The sequence below is a fragment of the Abramis brama genome, assembly GCF_963993115.1.
Source record: "Abramis brama genome assembly, chromosome: 23".
NCBI classification, from domain to species: domain Eukaryota; kingdom Metazoa; phylum Chordata; class Actinopteri; order Cypriniformes; family Leuciscidae; genus Abramis; species Abramis brama.
Window position 1 is genome coordinate 10,890,210 of NC_139985.1, and position 27,043 is coordinate 10,917,252.

The window sequence follows — 27,043 nt, forward strand, 5'->3', positions numbered from 1 at the left end:
TTTTTTTCTTTTTTGAGAGAGAGGGAGAGAGTAGCTTGACTGTAGTTGACCTACTTTAAATTATAAGTAGATTTGGTAGCTGTAGTTTCAAAGTGGATTCCCCAGCAGTGCACATTGGTGATCTGTTATAAACAATATTCAATATTTTCTATTAAAACTTTTGCTTTAAAAGCGACTTTGTACAATTGGCCTATAATATTATTTTTTTACAAGTCTTTCTTTCTTCAATTTTTACGTTTAAAATAGAGCTCTGCATAATCCCACTATTTTTCTTTTCATGTGTACAAAGCTGCAGAGAAAACTGTGATGAATAATTTTAGTGAGAAGCTCTGGCATATCTATTATAAACAGAGAACTCGAAAGGCCCTGGAGCATGACTTCATTCACCTGGGAAAAAGACCAAGGCAGCACTCTTATACAGAGCTGCTGTTTTACAAAATCCCATTTCTTGCTGTATTAGTCAGTCCTTTTCTGTAACTTTATAGGCTTACCAAAAACGTCCTTAATATTCCCATTTTTACGATGATGGAGCGATCAGTCCTGCTGAGAAAAAAAAGGCACATTTCATGACTAATTCCTCCTATTTAGGCCTGATTAAATTAACTATTTGTGCTGAAGGTTCTAACTAGCTGCATTCTGGCCGATCATGTTGTGAAATGCAAATGGAAGTAATTCGATGCATGATACTGATTTGTTAATGTATGTAGTGCATTACTCATTTTCTCATTTCTCATAATGTGCTAATGCAGTTAAACATGGTCTTTGGCTTAAGGATGTTGAGGACCCCAATCATTACTCCTAGAAAGTGAAGCCTTTTAAAGGAAGTGCAGACTCAGCGAGTGTGACTAAATGACTTTAAAAAGATTACAGTACAGTCAGTGGATGAGAATGAATCAGTGTAAGGTGCCCGGGTCAGTCGTGTTAAAGAGTTACTGGAAATCAGGATGCACAACAGCTTGAGCCATTTTTTCTTCTGGATGTTGGATTATATCTGATGCATACTGTATGTACTTTATTTTGTGCTTTATGTCAGATTTGTGAAATTTGTGAATGGGTAAAAATCACTAATATTGACCAAAATTCAATGATTTAGTCACTAATACGATCTACAGTCATAACAGATATATATCACAAATATTAAAGACACAACAATAATAAAAAAAAAAAGAAGTCATTTCAAACCTTTATGACTTTGACTGAAAAAACACTTTTTTTATTATGAAACATATTCTCTATTCAGATCTTCATGACATGAGGGTAAGTAAATGATGACAACATTTTTATTTTGGGGTTAACAATCCCTTGCAATTTTACATAGGAAATGACTAATATGTTTGGAGTAGCCGACAAGTTTGTTTTTGATGACATCAGGGGAAAAAATGATAATCCACAGCTAAGCTGTCTGGAATTCATTGTCTTAATGCAGTCTGATATTTACCACTGTTCAGGAAATAACTTTACGAAGCAAAGAAATAGTTGCCCTCAAGGAGAACATATTTCTAGGGATGTTATAAGTGATATGAACCCAAATAAAACTGCTGAACACATTGTAAAATTAATTCTTATAGACCAAGATTATAGTATTAGCTAACGGAGTGGAATGCGTTTCACAAGGCCCGAAAACCACAGTTCTTAGCCCATTTTATTGGGCATAGTTCTCATTAGAGCAGCTCTTTAAATGGCCATTTTCATGTGACCCAAATTGCTGACGGGGCTTTACTATAATGGCCCATTTGGATGAAAACTAATGAGAAGAAAAATGCAATAGCCATAGATTATCTGTCAGATGCTTGTTGCCAATCCATCATCAGGTTACATGAAATTTTAGTTCAGTGTCGAAATTTGAAGGTTCGCTTTGGGTGGAAAATATCGTATTCCTGGTGTCTTTATTAAAGCAGTTGGAGCATGTGGCACATGTGAAGTGGGTGAGCTTTAGTCCCTGCCAGGCTTGACTGCTCACATTGCATTATGTTTTTAGAGCTGACTTTCAGGCTCCAGTGCCATGATAAATTGTTAACATTTTCTTTGATAGGTGAAGGGAAGACCCCTGGTATCGGGCTAACTTGGTTCTTTCAAACAGGAATAACCTCACCAGCTACATATCCGCCTGGTTAAGTGTCATTTCAGCTGGAATTGAACATGGTGGTAAAAAGGGTTTTTCTGTTGAAAGCGTTTTGCACATACTGAGCACACAAGAACCAATAGAAATTCATTTGGTATTGAAAAAAAAAATGATGTGGATGTCGAAGATCTCAAAAATGAAGTTTATTACTGCATAGCAGTGGCAAGGTACACAAAGCACCTTGGGTTCACCGGCGTCAGAATGAACCTAGAACATCCAAATCTCAAACCCTTTATCCTGTTACCGTTTTACTACTCTTAATGTAAATGAAGTTGCTCTTGTTGCATCAGCTGTGGTTTGTATGTTAATGAAGTTGTGTCACCGCATGGTCTGAGGTTCTTTGTGTCCCACACCCATTCCCATTCTACAATTGATGATGACCATTTGCTCTGGATGTGATCATCCCAAATGGTGAAGAAACAATATAACTTCACTTCCTTCATCTCTATGATAATAAAGCCATTTTGGGGATGAGCTTATTCTAAAATATATTTTGGAGTGGAATTTGGGTTGGAGCAGACTACAATTTCTTACAGTATTGATAGAGACTTGGGGCTATGTATTTACGAACTTATGCAGTTGGTTGGCACCTGAAAAGATGGCCTGCTGTATGGTATTGTGTACTGTGGTAAGATTTGCAATCTGCAGTTTGGCCTATCAAAAGTAAACCGTTATTGATGACGTATAATTTGCATTTGTGCATGCTCCTGCTTGAAATTATCATACTACGCTGCATTGTTTCCATATAAATTATTTTCTTCGTAGAGCAGCTCATATCTGTGACGGACAGAATCCAGTGCGTGTGAAATTGTGGCGGTAAATCCAAAGGGACAAATACTTCAATAAGAGTGAAACTGGCTCTGAAACTTCTCCTCCTGAGTCTTTACCTAGTTACAGTGGTAAACAGCTGCTGCTGGTGCTCATGGCGGACACACACTGATAACGCAAATGTACCACAGTTTAGATCCAAATAATACAGTTTTAGAAAAATACAAATTCCATTAAACCAGAACTGGATAAATATTCTGAATGTTCTGATCCAATCTGACTTCTGACCTGTAAAGCTGCCTGAATCATAATCATACAGTACACTGTTCGTTCGTTGGCCAGAGGAGAACTGGCCCCGACTGAGCCTGGGTTCTCCCAAGTGTTTTTTTTCTCCATTCTGTCACCTTGATGGAGTTTTGGTGTCTTGCCACTGTTGCCTTGGCTTTTGGCTTGCTTAGTTGGGGACATTTAATATTCAACAATATTATTGATCTGCCTTCCTTAAGGTGGACGATGATGCAATTTTCTTCTAGAAACAAACTTTGTTGTATTATTTTCATGTTATCACTGTGAAGCTGCTTTAATACAATCTGTATTGTAAAAAGCGCTTTATAAATAAAGGTGACTTGACTTGAAAGGTGACTTTTAAAAGATAAGATATGGGCAGAATCAAACTATTTGGACCAAGCAATCGAACCAAGAGTGAAAACAACCTAATAGTTACTGCTTACTAAATGTCAGCATGTCCTTTCACAGTCTTTTCCTTTAGTTTCAGTCCTTTGAGTTTAATTAATACTGGACTCTACTGTGTCTAAGGCTCGACACAGTTGTAGAGTGCCGTTCTAACAGTAGATGCTCAATACCTCAGGTGACACCTGAATTAAGCCAACAAAACTGCCTTTTCATACAGTTCTTATTTTAGCAAAGCACAGCTATGTACTTTGAGTGATAAACCCTTCAAATGTGTGCGGTTGCAGGTCTAGGGAGAGTCAGGCCCACTTTATCCAGTTTAAAAATGTGATTTGCCTTCCAGGCACTGATGTATGGGCTGGCGGGTGAAAAGGTTAATTTCATTGCCCTGCTGGATTAACAATTTTCAGATTTAATGGGGAGAGAGGACAAAAGGAAGCGAATGAAAACTTGACTTTTGGTGACCTTTAATAGACATGGGAGCCATAGCTAGCCGCAGGACTGGGCCAACATTTCCAGAATGGCACCCACAGGTGGATGATTTTGAACTGGGTCTGCTTTTTACATTTATAACTCTATAGAGCTGCTCCCTAATAGTCGACTAAACATTAGTCGGTTAATCGCAGAAAAAAAAAAAACTTTCACAGTTCACACAGTCCGTGTGGGACAGATCGTTAACGGTGGGTCCTTGTGGTAATTACAGTATGTCGGGTAGGAAATCCAAATGTTTGCCTGTCATTCATCGACCTCAAATATGGCTTATCATTTGAAACATGTAAGTAGTAGTAACATCACTTGGTTACTCGTTATAACGTTAACCTAGATAAATGTGCGCTATTATTAGGCGCATCTCCAAATGTTTGTGCGGAGTGTGAAAGCTAAAGTATAGTGCGCTACTGGATGACATGGAGGTGATCACTTGCATTTTTCCCTGATAACAGCGGAAGCAACTTAAAATACTCAATTTTTGGTCATATAGATAAGAGTAATAATTATTCAAAACTGAAACTTTGATTTGTGTAATCTCACAATAACAACAAAATGTTGTGCTTTTGTAAAATAAACAAAATAAACAGGATGCGCTTTCTGCCGTCTCGGTTTCCGTGAACTGGACCAAGTCACATTTTACAAAAAAGAACATGAGAAATATATCTATAGAAAGCTTGAAATGTCTACTTTTAAATGGACCACTTCAAATCGAGAACAAATCGATTCAGCATACCAGTTCAAATCATAAACAAATACTCTCTGATTAACACGTAAGAAAGGTGCATTTCTCTCAATGGGCGCGTTCACTATACTGCAAAGATGGCGAGTCTGCATCATCAACTTCATCTTTGCAGCTGACACTGACTCATAAATGTCTCCTTGCTGTTTTTTCCGACACGTTTATAATCATTACTTTTGCCGGTGCTTTGCGGCAAGCTTTGTATAGGCTATACATTACGCCTATATAAAAAGGCTTATTATGGTTTGGTGTTGACCCCAGTATATATTTAAGCAATTCAATTAGTATAAACGTGTGATTAGTCGACTAATGGTGAAAAATTAACGACTACTAGTTGACTAGAAAAATCTTTAGTCAAGGACAGTCCTAATAGTGTGTGTTATTATTCATGAAGGCTGGTTAGGTAACACAGTGATTTACTTAATTTATGGCTCTGATAAGAAGAGTTTTTGGAAAAGTTAAAGTGGAACTAGCATGAATGTATCGTTATCTTTCATTGCTCCTGTGTTTTAGAGATCAATGGAAAATATGATGAAAGAAAAAAAAAAAAGGTCATATACTGCATGCCAGAATCGTTTCTCATTAATTTTTTGTTCAAACTGTGATTTTTTTTTTTTTTTACATGCAGCAGGGGAGATGAAATTATATTTTATGATACAAATCTGTGAAACTTGGCATGGTTTTAACTTATTTATATTCTCAGGCATCAAACAACACAGTGGCGAGAAGTTTACTTTGTATTTCATAGCTGTGCTCATGTCTGCTTCCCCAGTAGGGTTCTGTCTTGGGCAGGGAAGTTCTGCAGTGTGAGTAATTTTATTTTGTCCTGAAGGGCCAAACAGAAGTCAACACTATGTCCCACTGCAGTCATCATCTTGAAAATTTAAAAGGTTGGAATTAATGCCTGCACAAACACTGACTGTTTTAAACATCCTCTTAATGAGGCCCAGTTAAAAGTTCAAAGCATTAGAACCGAAGGATAAACATTTATGAACCAAGAGACAATCAGAAATGAATGAAGATATTAAAATCACACAAGAATGATCCCAGTGTGTGAGTGCTTAATATAGATAAGAATACAAATGTTTTTGTGTGTGCGTGTGTGTCGCTCAAAGCTCAATTTGTTGAAGATGAATTACTGCAGTTGCCCTAATTTTCTCTCAGTATCTGAATCCGACTGGTGAATTGTGCTAATGTGCTGGACGATTAAGTAATTGCCCACGTTAAGAGTGAAAATCTTCTCGTCTTTATTGTAGGACATTGTTTCTCCATAATGGTTGCTGGTCTGTTTTAATTTAGTTTAGCAAGAATAGCATAGTTAACAGATTTGTCGCATTTTAAAGGGGAGGATGTTGTATGTTGCTGCTGATGTCAAAGACTTCAAATTGCTAGATGCTTACTAAATTAGGCAGATGCTAGATATCAACTGATATTAGAGATTTAGTTTTAAAGTGAATCGATAAAAGCTCTAATAGTTTAGTCAATCTTTCATACGTTTTATTCACATTTTATGTTTTTCATGTACATTCATTTGTAGCATGAAGTGCTTGAAAAACAACTGGTTTAAGTAATACCACACTTAATCATATATTGTGGTGCTCAGATGTGCCCGTGATGATAGTGTCATAGCAGTCGTGTAATATTTTGTGTAATGGGACTTTGCTTTAAAGCTTCTATATAAGTGTTCGAAACTGTGAGGGTTTGCATTAGCCTGGAGCAGACAGCTAGTATTGATGGTTCTGTTTGGCTGCTATGCTCTCTAACATGGCTGGAAACCATCCCTTTTGCCTGGAGAGCCTTCCAAACCCTATATTTCACCCACAGATGTAGCTATATAATGCAATGAATACCAATAAGCTTTCTGAGCGTAACCTGTTCGGATATATGGGTAGATATAATTTGTTATTCAAATTAAATGCTTTGATTTAATTGTGTTCATAAGTATGCCATTAAAACAAGCTTAGAAATGATGATTGATTTTGATAGGACCTCATTAGAGCTATAACGATTAGGGTCATTATAACCTTGTGTTGTGGTGATTGAGCTGCAGTGTTATGTTTCATTGAATTGACATCCCTCTCCGATACCATGATACGTGAGGACCAGTGATTTTAATAGGCCGGAAAAGATGGATGGACAGTTGAAACATTGTGGATTAAATATTGTGTTATTTGAAATAGTTTTATCAGTTTCCCATACAAAGAAAATTTTCTAGAACTGGACACATTGGACACTATACCATACCAATCTCCTGAGAGTTGTCACAACAGATATAGTGTATATATTAGACATATAGTGTATATATTGTGTTCCTCATAGTTTTTTATATGTTGTTATTTATAGCTACATTTATGTCTGTAGCAACTACACCATGTACCCTCTCTAAGATTGTAATCATAGATATGTAGCCTATAAGTGAACATAAAGATTTTATAAGTAAAATTTGATATTTTAGAGCATGGCAGATTTTCTTTCTAATATAGGTTAAGCTTGGTTTCAAATTCAGCGATGTAAACTGAGGATTTTGATGCTGGCGTTCACTAAGACCTTCAAACTATGTGCTATCTTTGTGTCCTTCGTCGTGTGGTCTGTTAATCTGGAGTTTTTTTTTAAACGCGTCACTGGAGGCCACAAAGCGATTGCTGTGCAGCATTTTCCTCAGACATCTGTTCCATGGCCACTCCTGTGGGGAGGCATTGCCACGGCTTTGAAGTGCTGGAGCTGTGATGTTAGATTTGTGCTTGTCTCACACTTTGTGGAGGGAGTCCAAACTCTCCTCACTTTAAAAAGCCCCAGAACACTGAACTTTTTCTTTCTTTCTTTCTTTCTTTTCTTCTTCTTTTTTTTTTTTAACTGCTGTCTTAACTGATCTAACTTTTCTTTTGATGATCTTGAGTATTCAGTAATCAGAATCCCCGTGTAAGACATGTTCCCTGGCTTTTAATATTAAGATGGAATTCCAATTGCACTGAAGACGATGCTTATTAATTTTGTTTTGAACATTTGGAGCTTAAAACTCAGTGCTCAAAATCAGTAGGTGCATTAGGTGTAACTGAACGGCAGGTAGGGTCCAAAATCGACATTCCCCAAGTGCTTAAATTGGCTTGCGCAGTTAGGTGGATTTAGCATTTTCTGACGTTTCACAGTGGACGAGAAACTTTTGAAAAACGCTTGAAGCGAGGATTTTCAGAAAGATTGAAACTAAAAGATTATGACTATTTTGAATCCGACAGTAATGTCGCACCACACAATTGTGAGTAACTGTTTTATTAGTGGTCACTATTGCTTTGTCTGTTATTACAGATCATTTGATTTACTGAGTATTTATGCATTTTTAAATTGAAATTATATACAGAAAGCGATCAAAGAACACTCTATAATGACTGGAGCTGTTGATCAGACTGCAGGAGTTTATCTGGACACTTGCCCAAACTCCCATTATAATCAGTTACACAATAAACCACTTGCTATATTTACATCATGTTTGCATTGTTATTTATGGTTAAAGAATTCGTGAGAGTGCACAAATCGCGCTGCAATGACGAGATCATTGCATTCACGTGATCAGCAGACTGTCATCTGCTACAATAAACAATATATCACAGTTACACTGTAAAAAATGTCTAACCCTCCCAAATCAAAAATTTCAAGTGACCGATAACATCAAAATTTTTCAATTGGCCCAAGTGAAAATCTTGTTGCAATAGTCTGTTAACATTGGCTCAATGAAAAATAATACGTCAGACTAATTGAAAAATTTAGATGTTATCGGTCACTTGAAATTTTTGACTTGGGGATGTAATTTTTTTTTACAGTGTACATTTACCTCAGAAAAGCCATTTAATGTCCATAAACTCATTAGTCAGCCAAAAAAAGGAACTCTAAAGTGGAACATTTTGCTAAATAATTGCACTATAATGCATAAACTCACTATGCAGTATCTCAAAACACATTTGTTCACTAGGCCTTTCCTTGATTTATTTATTGTTGTATTTTTTTATTATCTTATTTCTATCACAGTATGTGTGTATGCGTTTCTCTTCTGGGAATGCACACATGTATATCTCTTCTGTAAAGCACTTTTAAAAGATGCTATAAAGCTTTAATTTCTTGCTTATTCTTTGTATCTTTACTTATGCTCTTTCATATTTAATGTTTCAATAAATTCATCATGTTTTTACAACAGCCACCATTTAAATGTTAATATTTCAAAAAATATAATTGTCATTAAAAAAGCATTATTATAATGTTATATTATTATAAAAACGTGTCATTTAAATGTAGTAGCCTATCAAAACCATTTCATTTTAACCTTTAATATTATAGTAAAGTACCATATGTTCCCTGTATAGTTTACAGCATTAGTTGAAAATGTTCATCTATTGGAAAATTTGGCCGAATTTATTCAAAATCAGACTTGAATCAAATCACAAGCTTGTGATTTGAAATCGAAGTTAATCATGAAATTTGTGTCAATACCCAGCCCTAGTTTTAAGTTGAAAGATAGTTTGACTGCATGAAAGAGATTCCTGCATGTTTACTGTACAAATGTTCCGATACCGCCGATCATCTTTTTTGTTTCTAAGTGTCTGGCCCTGTTTGGCTGGTGGTTAACCAAAGCAAACTTGAAATCTGTAATCAAAGGCATAGCAAAAATGACGTCTGCATAGCTGTCTACTGAGAGCATTGAATGAAGTGCAGCTGGTAAAGAGTTGTTGTTCTTTTTTTCCCCTGTCAAGAATAAACAGGTCATGTATTCTATCCGACTGTCCGTCAAAGGTTTTATGTGTCCTATTGTGACTTTGAAGATGTTTCAGTCGAGTGCAGTGGCGTCGGTTTGGTTTGAACGTTCATAACCAAAGAGTACTGCTGTAGAGTACAACAGGGTTCCAGAATAAAATCTCATTCATTTTCTCCATCAAGAAATTGATTTTCAGTGTTTAAACCTTTCAAGGCTGATCTACAATGAGCAATATATATTATTCGTAATAAACGTAAATTATTTAACTGAGTCCGTCTTATACAGTCTCAAACTGCACTACACTTTAAAAGTTTGGGGTTGGTATGAATTTTAATAGAAATTTTTTTGAAAGAAGTTTCTTATACATTTATTTGATCAAAGAGACAGTAATAACAGTAATATTGTGAAATGTTATTACAATTTAAAACAACTGTTTTTGATTTTTAATATATTTTAAAGTTGCCATTGCTCCAGTACTAAGTGTCATAACACTTTAATAGTCACAGGATTCAGAAAACATATTTTTTTTAAGGATGAAAAAAATATTTTATAACATTAAGTCTTTACTGTCAATGTACTGTCAATAAGTCTTTTGATCAATGTAATGCTAATAAATAAAAATATCAATTTCTTAAAAAAAAAAAAATCTATATATCAGTCTGTCCACCTGTCTGTCTATGTCTATCTATATTATTATATTATGTCTATCTATATAATTTTTTTGTCAATATAAGCAAAGTTTCATATTTATAGCTTCATATTGTTACCATTGTTATTGTAATACTTACATTATCAAGAAAGCCGAAAAGTGTGGTCACTGTTGAGCTCCATTAATTTATTTTAAGTATTTTAAACATTTATTAAAGTGATTTGTTTTTTTCACTCTAGACCATTATGGCTTGTCATATCACCAACAAATGAAAGTATTCATAAGTACAATAATGTGAGATCAGTATGGTTCATTTTGACAGGTTAGACAAAGGTAACAGCAATTTAGTGCAAAGTATATGTGCATTTATGGCATTGTGGATCTTCTTATTCCCTCTTGCATTGCCTCATTTGCCTAATTGCTTAATTTGCCTATTACTGTATTATATTAGCCTGGCACTATCACAGCACTTTTTCAAAACTAACACCCGCGAAACCCTTATACTGAACCACCTATGACCCAATTGGGCTGTTTTATTATCTCTTTGTACTTCTAAATGAGGAATATTTGCTTTTTTTTTTTGCATAATATATATGTGACTGCTTAATTAGTTAATGTCGAATGGTGTGTTTTCAGCTGAACTCACAGTTAGCAGTGCAGCAAAACAAACAAATCAAATCTGCCATCAACATAGTCGGGAATAGCAACATCTCAGCTGTGGAAGTAAAAGAGATGACCACCAATAATAGGAAAGCACATTTAAAATTCCTTACTGGGAACTACACAGCTTTTTGATATTTGCAGGATATGTCAATATCATCCACTCTCAGCATCAACACAGTGGTCACCTCAGCTCTCTGGCTCAAAACAGTTTTCATTTAGTGTGACCGCTTTGTTGTGTAATGGGATCAGAACAAGTTTTTTGTCCAAAAGCTTTCTGACATCTGTCTGAGAGCGAGGCTGCTGGCACTTTTAGTCCAATGAGAACCATAGTGTTTCTAAAAAAGCTTTTTTCTCAGAGGTAAACTTGTGAATTATTAAACAAGGGCTTGGGCTAGGGGAAGCCTGAGGTAATCTGCCAGTTGCAAATGTGAATATCAGAGCTTTCCATCACATATGGAGAGCCTGCTGGTATAGAATCTGATCGCCACTGGGTGTTTAGAGAATGATAAATGATTCTTTACCTCCTAGAAAAGGTGTGACAACAGAATTTAATTTTTAAATGTGACAGGGATCTATGCCTTTGTCCTTGGGTTGTTTATAGCTGATCAGTCTATCATGTGTTATACAATATACGATAAAAAAATCATTTCATAGACATAGTATACATGTATAAATTGTCTTTAAAACAATATTTTTAAACCTAATGAACTGATTCAGAAAGAAAAAGTAATATAATATAGCAAAATTTATTTGATTCTGATTGACCATTTTGTCATTAGTTATAATGTATTTTCTGCCATATGCAGTTTAGTTGCTATTTATTTAGCAAATATAATATTCAAACTGTTTTTAAGACAACATGTAAATGATTTCATTCTGTAAGGGATTCGTCGATGTAACTTCTAAGTTTGTGAGTGTTTTTTTTTAATGGTTCATTAAAAGGGCCAACTCAAAAGAGTAATTTGTTTGTCAATCATACTATACTTGTACTGTATGTTTTTAATTTACTTGAGTGAATGAGTTCATAAGAGTCATGAATGTTATTGCATGCATCAATCAAGGACTGATACTGTAGGCAAGACAAATTTAAAGTGTAAAAACAATGAGATGGATATCGTTCTTTTGGTACAAGGAGGATTTTTTTTTTTTTTTTGGTGGAAGATTGATATGTCAAGTCTTTCACTGCCTTTCAAAATTCCAACTTCTAACTGTCTTTTTTTTCTTTTCTCCCACAGGCATGAAAGTGAGGGCTTGTGTGTCTCAAATGTCAGGTAGGTTAGGAGAGGACACCCTCTCTGTGGATCTTGGCTCATCTGCTGTCACCATGATGCTTGTAGTAGATGCTCGGAGAACTGCATTTCTCATTGCCATGTCAAACTATGCGATGCACATTATTTAACAGACATGTCATTTCCATGACTGAGTCATGCATCTTTGTTCACATTTTCCGTGCCGTGTCTCAGACTCGCATTAGCTTCTTGGATGGACATCCTCATTGTCCCCATCACAGACTTGTAATCGGTTTCCTTCGTTGGGGATTTGTAGGAAACACTGATAATTTTTATTTATTTAATTATTTATTTTGACTTTTTCTAGGGCTGCTGATTTTTGGATTATGTGGATTATTTTTAAGCTTTTCAATTTACGTTCAAGGGCATTGTGTAATCAGGGATGTACCTTCGAATGCTTTCAGTATCGCCTTAGGCATTTAGTCATTTATTTCCCACAATTTTTTTTTATTTTTTTGTGCAATGGCCAGTTTTATCTACACCAATTCATAAAATGGCTTATGGCAGTGAAGTAAAGATGTATAAAAAGTTGCAATGATATTTATTTTTTATTAAAATTAAATTAATCTGTCCTGTTAAAATTAAAGGTTACAATAGGGCAGATTAAGAACTTAAAGCAGGTAAAGTGCAAACTGTAACCGTTAGACTAACAAGTTATTTTATTTTTTTTATCCTATATAGTTGAGGTAGATGAAGATATCAAATGAAATATGTCACAGGTTCGTTCATGCATTTCAGTTTGTCAGCAAGAATAATTAATGAGCTTAATGATGTTTTGATTTTGAAGTTTTTGAAATTTTAAAAAATCAGTTTTGATTTTGAAATGAACAAATACTCTGCTATGATCCTGATTTCTTTATCTATACCTTACATAGACTTTATCGATACTGTAAAAGTATTTGTGCATAATGTAATTATTATTCATAAACTAAGCCTTCGGATTTCATGACGTCACAACCAGCATGTCTTTTTTCATAAATAAATCGCACATACTGTACAGTAAAACATCAAACCTTAAACTTTGAGAGACCTTTACATCTTATTGAGATTGCTGATTTATTGCCCAAGTGGCAAAAATAAGATGCATGTCCGTACTATCTGTCTACTTGACACTTCAGTGAGACATTGTGGATGTTTTTTCATCAGTTTAGAGGCAGGGATCTCTACATCATTGTGATAGATTCTCTTAAAGGACGGGTCTTCAGAACACCTGAGAAGCAGATCTTTATTAGTAACAATTTGTGGGCACCGCTGTATTGCGACACAAGTTAAAGTGGAAAGACGACTTATTACTTGTAGTATCCATTCGGTTGAACATTTATGGGTGTTTCAACACTAGGTTATTAACAGGCTTAATTAGATCCTCGCTCACCACTGCAATGTTGTAGCGTGTGAATCAATGTACCTCAACACTTCCTTTCGGCTTGGGGTGGCATTAGATTAGATGGAGCAAGGAAATCCTCAGGGACTCCTCCATGCATTCAGCAAGTCCTCCTCAACACTCATAGCATTTTGTGAGCCACTGAAATGGGCTTGTTCGGGGTTTGCTGTTGATCCCAGATTTCATCAGCCAGTGAAATTCTAATTGAGTGCTGGAGAGGAAATTGTTGCAAAAGAAGCTCAGGCTGCTTATCAAAGCGAGAAGCTCCCCTAAGAAGCATTCCTGAAGGAACATCGGACTTGTGCAACCGCATTAAACATGATAACACACAACAGTTGTCAGTAATTTGCTAATTATCTGGCTGCTGATTGATGACACTTATTAGTTTTAGGGTAAAGTGCTGTAAGGGATCGAGGGTGAATGATCATAATCGGGGAAGATCGCTGTGTATTTTCTGTTAGGCAAGCACACCATTCAGTTTTATAGAAAGAGGAAAGCCTTGTTGTCTTAGCCTTTAGCCTGAACGAAAACCAAAGGCCCCGTGTTGACAGTCTCTTGGCTCAGTGTTCTTATTAACATACTAAACTTGATAAGATTGTTGAATTGGAAAAACAAGTCAGATATGAATCTATATTTCAAGTTCTTTCCTGTGTTGGTGTGAATGAAGCAGATGTATAATTTGGCAGTAGAGACCAAGGACTTTTGGAAGAAATGTTGGTGTGTTGTGTTATAATGGGCCAATATATCAGCCAATCTTTGGTCATTTTGAGATGATTCACATCAGCTGATAAGCTTATCCATTTAGCCGATTTCAGTTCTAAGCTCTACTGACAACTTTATCAACAAATTAGAAACCGTTTTACTTTCTTCTTTTTTTTTTTTTTTTGTGCGAATTTTATTTTAGAGTAAATATATGGAAAAATAATACATATTTGAATATATTACTGTAAAAAAAATTAAATAAGTCACAGACAAAATGGAAAACAGAAATTAACTGGAATTTAACGCACTGTATATTAAAAGTAACAACTAATATTGTAATGTTTTATGCTCACCACTGCTGCATTTATTTGATCAATGCAGTAAAACAGTATTATTGTTATATATATATAACAATATATATATATATAACAATAAATTTATTTATTTATTTATTTATTTATTTATTTATTTATTTATTTATTTATTTATTTATTTTTTATTTTTTAATTTTTTTTTTAATGTATTTTATTCCTATGATGGCAACCCTGAATTTTCATCAGCCATTGCTTGATCCTTACATGATCCTTAAAAAAATTATTATAATATGCTGATTTGGTGCATTTCTTCTTATTATTAATGGTAAGAACAGTGTAATAAATATTTGTGGAAACTGTGATACATTTTTATCAGGGTTTTTGTTCCAACCTACCTAAAGAAAAATATCGATCTGTGGAATATTTCACATAAACCGTGCACTCTTTTAGTTTTAAGCAGCAACAGTTCTATCACTGGAATTGGGGACAAACACTTAGTAGAGACAATGGGAATTTCACTTACAGTAAAGCTCTCTTCTTCGATATCAAAGCTTCAAGCCAAACTCAATTGAGTGCACCAGCATATCGCTCATATCTCTCCCTTATCTGGACGTTTTTAAGTCCCCCTCAGTCAGACTTTGATGTTGAGGCTGATAAATGGATGCTGGCAGTTGAGTCAGATATCAGTGTTATTTCAGCCACTGTTTTAATGTCGTCAAACGCTCTCATCAGTTTCAAACCAGAAAACATGTTGAGCCTTTCTAGGACAAAATGACAGTTTGAGCAACAGTGAAGGATGTTATCCTTCCATTCTAGGGGCCGTTTATGTGTTTTGTCCATTCATTTACATAATATAGGTATTTTTGAGTCGTTATGTATGGATTTTTATGTATGATTCATTCAGGGAATTTGATAAATATTTCAAGCTCTCGTTTCTCTGTATATGTATATACAGATTATATAACAATGTGTAGTAATGACTGAAATACTTCTAGGAGAAAACACCCTTCAGGTCAAATCAGTCTTTAATCTTTTCGAACGCCTCATTTATCGTGTATAACTTGAGAGAAAACTCGTAAAGTATAGTATAATATTTCAATTTCAGTGACTCAGACCGTCATCAGAGCGGAGTGAAATGTCACCTCTTACAGTTTTCTTTATTCAACTTACCACGAACCAAAATATGTCACTGCTGCAAGTCGCATACATCAGCATGACATCAGCAAGCCTCTGCCTTCCACTGAGCGGCCCTGTATAATACACATTGTTCCTTGTAGACAAGGACGTGTGTGTGTGTGTGTGTGTGTGTGTGTGTGTGTGTGTGTGTGTGTGTGTGTGTGTGTGTGTGTGTGTGTGTGTGTGTGTGTGAGAGCCTGTATAGCTGCAGGGAGGTTTCTCGGCCTGGTCCCCCAGAGCATTTACCCTCTCTCATTTTCACCTCGCTCTTTACACTCACCTCCCTGATTTCTCTCTCGCTCTGTATGTGTCTTCTCATTGATTTGGTGCCTGTAATAGGCTGCTCCATTGAAGCCTGCGCACTCTGTGTGCGCGTGTGTGTGTCACACAGCTGTTGGCAGGCCCAGTTCCAGCGCTCTGATGCTCACGCTAACAGTGCGGAGTGAGGCGGGTGCTGACACGCTGTTCTGGACTCGGGCCTGTGGCTTTGCCAAGGTTAAGTGGGCAGGGCTGGCCACACACTGGTTGCTTGCAGATACTGGAAAACAAAAATGTGTGGTTGTGTCAGTGACCTGAAAAAATGCTGCTTTGTCAAGTATCTGGAAGGAAGGGATCAAGGCATGTCAGAATCCAGTGTTTGGGTAACATCCTGCCATCCATGCCAAATAATCGATGTCTTTTTATAGTTTTTAAATTATTATTATTGATTGATTTATTAATAAATATTTTTATTTTTATGTATCTACACCACTGTTCAAATTTTGGGTTGGTAAGATTTTTCTAAATGTTTTTGAAAAAAGTCTCTAGTCAGCTGCAAATATGGCTTGACCCCAAAAAAATTCTAACAAAAGGTTTCTCAGTGGTTTACAGTAGTATCAGATGTACTTAAAAACATACTAAAAGTTTACCAAAGTTTGACTCCAAGAAAGGCCCCATTTTCAAAATGGCGGCCGTCAGGACCCTTAAAATGACCATTACTCATTTGTATTCCTCCTAGACCAGGAATACTGGTGCCTGATACATGTTTGGGCCATGTAATATTCTAATTAACATATTTGCATGATAGATAAGTGATTACAAGTACAATTATATATTAAAGCAATTGGTTACAAGCATATTTATGCAAAAAATAAGTAAAATTTCCCTTAAGGCGAGACACTACAGGTGAATAGGGTAACATTTTTAACTAGCAGATATCACAATGAAACTTTCCCAGTTGATTGTCTACATTACGATGAGAAAAAAATGTATTAAAAGTTTTCTGTAATTTAATGTTTAAATATGCAAATTAGGCAGTATCTAATTAAATATGCGCTTATTTGCATATATATATATATATAAAAACGAAATCTGAGTATTGGATAAAGCCAGGTTCAAAATAATTTGTTTATTGTGTTCACATATTAGATGGGAAAAAAATGACGGTGTATGTGATGACAGGGTGCAGGGTGCTCCAGCAATCGCGGAGCTGCAGGATGATTTAGAACGCCAACTTTTGTTGAATTTATGAGAAATCTACAGACGCAAACAGACAAAGTGTAGCAAAATAAAGACCTAAATGTGTATTTCAGACTCTTTTTCGCCACAAGTCTGAAAGAAGACATGTTATTGAAGACAAATATCCCAAAAGCTCAAAATTGACCAGTGAAAAAAAAAAGATGCTTTTGCCTGCCTTGTCTCGCCTTAAGTAATTGCATATTTCTCCTTTCTCCTATCGTTTTGCCTAGTGTTGGTGGTTTCTGTGGTTCATAACCATTCTTTTGATTCCAATAAAGAATAAATTCATTAGAACTGTGTGGTACTGTCAAATTAGTCAAAACAGGGCAGCCACGTGAAGGCATAGCTGATTGTCTGAACCCGTATAGAATCACACCAATTCATTGGCTGATGGCGCGGGCGCCTCGTCAGTGGCGGAATGACGAATGACGTGGACAAAACTTTGGTGACATAACCAGGTCTAGGCCATAGAAACACCTTTACAAGACCTGGGGCAAACTCCATATAAGGCTCACTCACAGAAAGAGCCTGCAGATCCCCCACGCGTTTAAGAGAGGCCAACGCTAACAAAAGTGCCACCTTGAGAGTAAGAATCCGGTCCGGAGCTGACTCCAAGGGTTCAAAGGAAGGCTCTAATAGCCCCTCCAGAACAACTGATGAAACCCAGGTGGGGACACTAATAGGACGTGCAGGCCTCAAGTGTCTAACTCCACGCTTAAACGAGGAGACCAGACAGTGTTTACCTAAGGGGACCTCGTCTGACTCCCGATAGGCAGCGATAGCTGACATAAACTCTCAAGGTAGTTGCAGCCACTCCAGCCACAAATTTATCCTGCAGGAATTCCAGCACTGAACCGACCGGGCAGCTGACAGGGTCCACGAGCCGAACACCAAGACTCAAAAACCTTGCACTTAGAGAAATACAGCAGTCTAGTAGAAGGCGCATGAGCGTTATCATTGGTCACCCAAACATCAGCAGGAAGACCAGACGCCACTGTCGCTAGCGATTGCCTCTTATCGCCCACAGCCTCCATATCTCGAGTCAAGGATGCCAATTCCTGCCCTGGAGCTGAGACAGCAGATCTCTCCTGATAGGAATCTGCCAAGGGGACTCCTCCACCAGGGAGCTCAGTTCCTGCAGATCCCCCACGCGTTTAAGAGAGGCCAACGCTAACAAAAGTGCCACCTTGAGAGTAAGAATCCGGTCCGGAGCTGACTCCAAGGGTTCAAAGGAAGGCTCTAATAGCCCCTCCAGAACAACTGATGAAACCCAGGTGGGGACACTAATAGGACGTGCAGGCCTCAAGTGTCTAACTCCACGCTTAAACGAGGAGACCAGACAGTGTTTACCTAAGGGGACCTCGTCTGACTCCCGATAGGCAGCGATAGCTGACATAAACTCTCAAGGTAGTTGCAGCCACTCCAGCCACAAATTTATCCTGCAGGAATTCCAGCACTGAACCGACCGGGCAGCTGACAGGGTCCACGAGCCGAACACCAAGACTCAAAAACCTTGCACTTAGAGAAATACAGCAGTCTAGTAGAAGGCGCATGAGCGTTATCATTGGTCTCCCAAACATCAGCAGGAAGACCAGACGCCACTGTCGCTAGCGATTGCCTCTTATCGCCCACAGCCTCCATATCTCGAGTCAAGGATGCCAATTCCTGCCCTGGAGCTGAGACAGCAGATCTCTCCTGATAGGAATCTGCCAAGGGGACTCCTCCACCAGGGAGCTCAGTTCCGAGAACCACGTCTGGGATGGCCAGAATGGGGCTACCAGAAGGAGGCAGATCCCACATCAACTCCAGCCACGGATGAGCGAGGGCATCTATCCACAGAGGTGTCGGATGAGCTGAGACAGGGAAAACCATAGGGGGCACTGTGTCGAGCTCTGCGACGCAAAGAGGTCCGCCTTGCCAAACATGCTCCAAATTAGAGCCACTGTTTAGCAGTGCAACATCCATTCCCCCGACTTGAGCTTCTGTCTCGACAGAAAGTCCACTGCGATGTTCAGGTCCCCTGGAACGTGAACTGCTCTCAGCGAAAGAAACCTGTCTTGAGCCCAAAGGAGGAGGCGGTGCACATGCCTGTCGAGGGTGCGCGACCACGAGCCCCCCTGGCGATTTACATGGGACACCACTGCCATGTTGTCCGTCCTGACAATGACATGAGTCCATCAGGGCCGGGAGAAACTGATCCAGGGCCAGAGAGACAGCTTGCAACTTGAGGCAATTTATGTGCCACGAGAGAAGCTCGCCCATCCCAACATCGTACGTCGGTCTGCCCTCGAAGACCGCACCCCAACAAGTCAAAGAGGCGTCCGTCATGACAACCTGCCAACGGCAAACTACACCCATCTTGACCCCCTGAAGTAAAAAGGGTGAGTCTTTCTACCTCCAAAGAGCGTGAAGGCAACTGCGCGACACTCTCAGCAGGCGGAAGGCAGACCAAGAAGGGCGGATTCCCCTGAGTTTCATCCAGCACAGGAATGGTCTCATATGAGGGAGACCCAAGGGCAGCACAGGAGAGACTGCTGTCATGAGCCCCAGAAGCCTGCGACATATGCCCACCGCTACATGATGGCCGAGCCTGAAACGGGCCAAGCACGCACGGAGACTGGAAACTCAAGCAGGGGCCAGATGGGCCTGCATCGAGAGAGAATCGAGTTGACACCCAGGAAAGTGGTCTGCTGAGAAGGAGTTAAGACATTCTTCTGAGCATTCAACCTGAGACCAAGAGACCGGAGGTGGTGGAGAATGACGTCCCTGTGACGAAACACCAACTCTCTGGAATGAGCCAGAATGAGCAAGTCGTCTAGATAATTTAGTACACGGATGCCCTGGAGCCTCAAGGGGGCCAGAGCTGCATCCATGCACTTGGAGAATGTCCACGGAGCCAAAGCTGGACCAAATGGAAGGACCCGATACTGATACACCTTTCCCCCAAAGGTGTATCTAACCTGAGGTTTAGTATAATGCCACCTTTATACTCAAAAACATCTATAGAGGATGTATTACATATGTATTACCTTATTCAAATTGAAATGAGTGACCATTTTAGAGGGTTCACACACAGGCCTCTTTTCGGGCTAATTCAGAGTTGTTTATGATTATACAAAGTTTATGATTATATGAAGTTATACAACTCCAATTTAAGTTACTTTTGGGTGCAATAACTTTTACATTATCAAGTCTGTGTTTTAGCAAAAAAAGGGTATGTGTCCAAAAACACGAACTGAGTAGGAGTTACATGACATAGGCTAAATCGTTTATATCTCTGGTTCACCCCAAACAAAGATAAAACCTTACAGTTATCTCACAAAATCATGTATTCCATAAGTATGTAATCATGTCAGTGCAATTTAGACAAGTCCAATGGATTCATAGACCCAGAAAACATGGGGTTAGACACCAAGATTACTTGGCTAGGTCAAATAATGAAGGAGTTAGGATATTTTAAGGGCTTCCTGCCCATCTTGGACGCCATCTTGAAAATTACACCTTTCTAGTGGTTAAACTTTGGTAAACTTTTAGTATGTTATTAAGGACACCTAATACTACAAAAAACAGCTGCAAAACCTTTTGTTAGAATTTTTTTAGGGTTAGGTGTTTTTTTTCCATATATGCAGCCGCCTACTCCTTTGCTCAACAAGGCTGCATTTATTTGATCAGAAATACAGTAAAAACTGTAATATTTAAAATAACAGTTTTCTGTTTTAATATTCAAAAATGTAATTTATTCCTGTGATGGCAAGGCTGTATTTTCATCAGCCTTTAATCCAGTCTTCAGTGTCACATAATCAGAATTACTTTTTTTTTTTTTTTTTTTACAACAGTATAAATGTCTTTACTGTTTTTGTAATCAATTTAATGTATCCTTGCTGAATTTCTTTAAAAAAAATTTTTTTTTTTTTTAAAAATGTATCTATAACTTTTTATCTGAAACTAAAGAAGTCAGATTTTCAGAAAAAAATACATTTATAGAATTTGAATATTTTACTGTTTCATTCTGCTTTTGCTCAATCACAGCTATTTTATTCCATTTTACACATACTGTTTTAGTGTTTGTACAGTGGCACTAAAAAAAACATTTCCACTGCATCTGAATATGCCTACTTCCATACTATATATAGTAGACGATGTGAGTATGTGAGAGGAGTAGTTTGTCTGAATTCATAGCATTCATAAAAGAGTAGGCAAAAAGTACCCGGATGAATTTTGAAGTGTGCATTCAGTGGACACTTTACTATCCCATGATGCCACGGGAGAGGATTTGTGAATGGAATTGAAGTGATGCAACTGACGCTGTAGGTCACATTATAATGACAACATGGCAGATAGTTCATTTATACTACACTCATTCATAGTGATACTAAATAGAACATATTTTTTAACGGTCACAAAGTTTCAAACCTAATGTAGTACCAACTATACAGTATGCAATTTTAGATGCATCAAATGTCTTTATAAAATCACACTTAATATTTTTATCATTCACTATAAATGTGGTTTTATACATGCAAATATATATCTGCTTATATGGCAGTCCTTGAAATCATCAAAATGTTTAAAAAAATAAATAAATGGGCAGCAAGCTAGCAAAGCTCTCTCTCTCTCTCTCTCTCTCTCTCTCTCTCTCTCTCTCTCTCTCTCTCTCTCTCTCTCTCTCTCTCTCTCTCTCTCTCTCTCTCTCTCTCTCTCTCTCTCTCTCTCTCTCTCTCTCTCTCTCTCTCTCTCTCTCTCTCTCTCTCTCTCTCTCTCTCTGTATCTGATCTGCTACAAAGGGATACTGGGAATGTGGAGCAGCCGCACACTGTGAAGTCTCTCTTATAGGGAGTTCACAACGATTGCAAGTGGCTACTGCAAAGGCAGCAGATCTGGGGATCTGCAGCTCGATCGAGCGCTAGCATCCTCCTTCCTTTCTACCTTCTGTTTTTTTCAATGTGAGTGATAGTTACAGAGCTCTGTCCAAATACCTGTGCCCTGTTAAATTGAGTGTTGTTAAGCCACAGTAATATATATGATGACTTTACTACTGTTTGGTGGCGCTGGCCTGACGCAGCCAGGTCTCAAAATCATTAATTATTAAAAGCCATTGAAGTTGCTACTGCCTCCTATAAATAAAGGCTCCCTCAGGGTTATGAGAGATCTGAGGTAGACCAAAAGACAGACAGATGAGAGAGAGAGAGAGATAAAAAAAGAGGACTCATGGCCAGACGTACACCAATATGTATTATTGTATTAGCATACTATGTTTTATTATAATGGTGAGTATACTTTGCATAGTATGCAAATTTTCTGTGTACATAAGAATACATTGCAGTATACAACTATACATGCACAATGGATTATATCCCACAATACAATGTGCTAATTTTTCCATTTTGATGAACTAGACTACATTTACCACAATTTTTAACTTCATTTCTAATTTTTTATCTCTTAAATCATTTTAAACAATTCAAAAATGATGTGAGGTCATGTGACAACATTATAGCTCGTTATTGAGTGTATAGGGCTATTTTCGGAGTAGCATACTATCTGTACTTTCTCTATGCATAGAAACTCATTTGAGCAAAAATACAGTAAATACAGGGTGCTGAATTTTTCATTTTCAAAGTAGTGGAGGTTTAGTACTTTATTAATAGGAGAGTATAGTTGAATTATGGAGGTGTACTGCTTTAAGCACTGTGGCTCTGCCATGAAATATTAACAATATGAAAATGACCCCTGTATGATTCATTTGCACAGTGAAAGAGGTCACTACAGCAGGACACTGAGCTGGTGAGATACACTTACAAACATTATGCCACCGTTATTTTTACTGCTGTAAATCCATAAACTAATATGGGTTCTCCATCAGAGATTGCAATAACTGTACAGCATTTTTATTATATTTTATCATTTTATTTTATTGGAAGGTTTATTTATTTTATTTTTTAAAGAAATATAAAAAATATATATAATTACTGTATAAGCTAATGGCAAGAGGTGTTAAAAAGAGGTGTTCAAAAATTGGACTACTGTAACTATAATTATTTCATATGTTCCAATTTTGAAAAGCAAGTATAGTCGTATTATTTAATTTTTTATTATTATGTCATGTAACTGCTAATGATGCATATAGACTAGTTGAGACATTTTGTATTATTCCTTCTGAATCATTTGGGTTTTATTCAAAATCAGACTAAATGGAATTGTCTTATAGCCAGACCTTTGACTAAATTGAACGCTCAGTTAGATGAGGAGAACATCTGACTGACATACAGTGAGGAAAATAAGTATTTGAACACCCTGCTATTTTGCAAGTTCTCCCACTTAGAAATCATGGAGGGGTCTGAAATTGTCATCGTAGGTGCATGTCCACTGTGAGAGACATAATCTAAAAAAAAAATCCAGAAATCACAATGTATGATTTTTTAACTATTTATTTGTATGATACAGCTGCAAATAAGTATTTGAACACCTGAGAAAATCAATGTTAATATTTGGTACAGTAGCCTTTGTTTGCAATTATAGAGGTCAAATGTTTCCTGTAGTTTTTCACCAGGTTTGCACACACTGCAGGAGGGATTTTGGCCCACTCCTCCACACAGATCTTCTCTAGATCAGTCAGGTTTCTGGGCTGTCGCTGAGAAACACGGAGTTTGAGCTCCCTCCAAAGATTCTCTATTGGGTTTAGGTCTGGAGACTGGCTAGGCCACGCCAGAACCTTGATATGCTTCTTACAGAGCCACTCCTTGGTTATCCTGGCTGTGTGCTTCGGGTCATTGTCATGTTGGAAGACCCAGCCTCGACCCATCTTCAATGCTCTAACTGAGGGAAGGAGGTTGTTCCCCAAAATCTCGCAATACATGGCCCCGATCATCCTCTCCTTAATACAGTGCAGTCGCCCTGTCCCGTGTGCAGAAAAACACCCCCAAAGCATGATGCTACCACCCCCATGCTTCACAGTAGGGATGGTGTTCTTGGGATGGTACTCATCATTCTTCTTCCTCCAAACACGTTTAGTGGAATTATGACCAAAAAGTTCAATTTTGGTCTCATCTGACCACATGACTTTCTCCCATGACTCCTCTGGATCATCCAAATGGTCATTGGCAAACTTAAGACGGGCCTTGACATGTGCTGGTTTAAGCAGGGGAACCTTCCGTGCCATGCATGATTTCAAACCATGACGTCTTAGTGTATTACCAACAGTAACCTTGGAAATGGTGGTCCCAGCTCTTTTCAGGTCATTGACCAGCTCCTCCCGTGTAGTTCTGGGCTGATTTCTCACCTTTCTTAGGATCACTGAGACCCCACGAGGTGAGATCTTGCATGGAGCCCCAGTCCGAGGGAGATTGACAGTCAAGTTTAGCTTCTTCCATTTTCTAATGATTGCTCCAACAGTGGACCTTTTTTCACCAAGCTGCTTGGCAATTTCCCCGTAGCCCTTTCCAGCCTTGTGGAGGTGTACAATTTTGTCTCTAGTGTCTTTCGACAGCTCTTTGGTCTTGGCCATGTTAGTAGTTGGATTCTTACTGATTGTATGGGGTGGACAGGTGTCTTTATGCAGCTTACGACCTCAAACAGGTGCATCTAATTTAGGATAATAAATGGAGTGGAGGTGGACATTTTAAAGGCAGACTAACAGGTCTTTGAGGGTCAGAATTCTAGCTGATATACAGGTGTTCAAATACTTATTTGCAGCTGTATCATACAAATAAATAGTTAAAAAATCATATATTGTGATTTCTGGATGTTTTTTTTTTAGATTATTTCTCTCACAGTTGACATGCACCTTCGATGACAATTTCAGACCCCTCCATGATTTCCAAGTGGGAGAACTTGCAAAATAGCAGGGTGTTCAAATACTTATTTTCCTCACTGTATAAAGTGCCCAACAATAGCTAGTTTTGTTTTTATGTGTTATTTAGGGGTTGGTTTATCTGAAAAAGATTATATACCACAGTGATATTTCCAGTGGTCTTCCAGACACACTTTTGGCTTGGCCTTGTTTTTTGGCATCCATGTGTTAGCAGTCAGTCCATTCTCAAACTGGCAGATCTGATAGATTGTTGTGCAGTGAAGCTGAACTGAACAGCTACTCGGACTCGGTTTGTTTCACAGCACCAGGGGCAGAGAGAGTGAATCGGAGCCCTGCACATTTAACCATTGGCTTAATGGTTCAAAGCTTCTTTACTTTCATGCACGATTGATGGTAGCATGGTGGTTTGTCTGCTGGATCTGAGGAAACGGTTTGAAGGGAAATGAACAGATTTGTGATCACAATGCTGATCAGTCTGGACCATTTAAACCCAATTACTCGGTTTTGTAGTTTGGGTGCTGGCCAGTACTGTTAAACGCAGATCCATTACAAGCAACATATGCTCAATGAGGCCAAATGCTGTTGTGAAAAATGGAAATAGTCTTTTGGCTTTGCTTGAGTATTACAATCAGAGACATTTTTATGTCTCCCTGAATTACCAATATACTATTGGTGAAAATGACACATGAATCGATGCTGTCAGACAAAACCAAGGACCTCGAACTAATGAAAACTTGCCCACCATTTTCAGGGTCAGTTATCAGGGAGGGAGGGAGATTCAGAGGGTTAATATGAGACTGAATCAAAAGCGATCACCTGACGCAGATTGTTGTTTAAGGAAAAGGGTCAGCGCAATGTCATGCTATTCACTTGCACTGCTTTTACGAGGCCATGTTAATTTAATCATTTCTCCATGTGCTTTGGTGATAGTGTTAACATGTTCAAGGTCTTGTTTTTCCCCTTACTTAAAAGGATCGTTCACTACCACAAAAAGGCATCATTTACTCACCCTCATGTTGTTCATATAATGAATATGAACAAATAATCATGGGTTTATTACGTGGGTTATATATATATATATATATATATATATAAAAAAGATAAATATTTAAGTGAGATTATTATTAAAATAGAAAAATGAATATTAATCATATTGTACTGTAAAATAAAACGAAGTATTTAATCAAAATGAATCATTAAATTTTATAGTTCAACTGTCAAATTAAAATACTAATTTACATTTTCATTTTTAAATTAAACCATAATTTTATTTTGCCAGAAACCCGCAAAATGATCTTAAACTTGTTGGCATCAGGTTTAAACACTTTACAAATTACAATTCTGGTTAAATTAGTGGTTCCAAATGCATATTGTAAGGCTGTGTGTCCACCAAAGTGTTTTTAGCCAGCTCAAAAACTTGAGTGCTTTGACAGCACAGCGTTTTTTCTTTTCTTTTTTTTTCTTTTTTCAGTTTAGACACGTTGGTTGCTATGATACAGAATATCCGTGGAAGTGTTACTAGTATCTGATGGTTTTTATAAAAAGGTCGATAAAATGTAAGGTATTTGTTCTGGCTCTTGTTTTAAATGATTTTGTTCCGTTGTTGTGCTTGTTGTTGTCGTCTGTTACCAGTGTATAAGCAGGATGTGGCAGTTGGTCGGTGTGGTATTTGTCCCGCCCCTCCTCCGCTGTGATTGGACAGCTGGGTAAAAAGTGACAGTGATGAACGAAAAATTTTCAACTCTTTCGGCGCCCGGAAAAAAAGCTCAGCGCCTCATCATGTTGATGGAGTTTTTAAATACACGGCGCTCCCACTGAAAACAATTGACAAAATACGCTACAAAAAAACGCTGTGGCCTAAGTGATTAAAACTCGTTCGTGTGTATGAATACAGTGCCACATTTCACTCTGAAACATGCAGAGCATGTATTTATGGAATTAATAAAGCCATAGTGCAATATTATTTTAATATTTCTTCTAGCATGCTCTGAAATTTATGGAAGCTTGTTTCCG

At 37.7% G+C, this 27,043-nt stretch overlaps 1 protein-coding gene across 4 annotated transcripts in view; it reads left to right on the forward strand.

Annotated features, from left to right (window-relative positions):
* Positions 1-27,043, forward strand: part of iqsec1b (IQ motif and Sec7 domain ArfGEF 1b) — a 183,267-nt gene that overhangs the window by 34,978 nt on the left and 121,246 nt on the right. For all 4 annotated transcript variants that reach the window (XM_084101634.1, XM_084101642.1, XM_084101638.1 and 1 more), the window contains exon 2: positions 12,097-12,132. In XM_084101634.1, the coding sequence (XP_083957760.1) occupies positions 12,097-12,132 (36 nt within the window). The remainder of the gene's footprint in view (positions 1-12,096; positions 12,133-27,043) is intronic.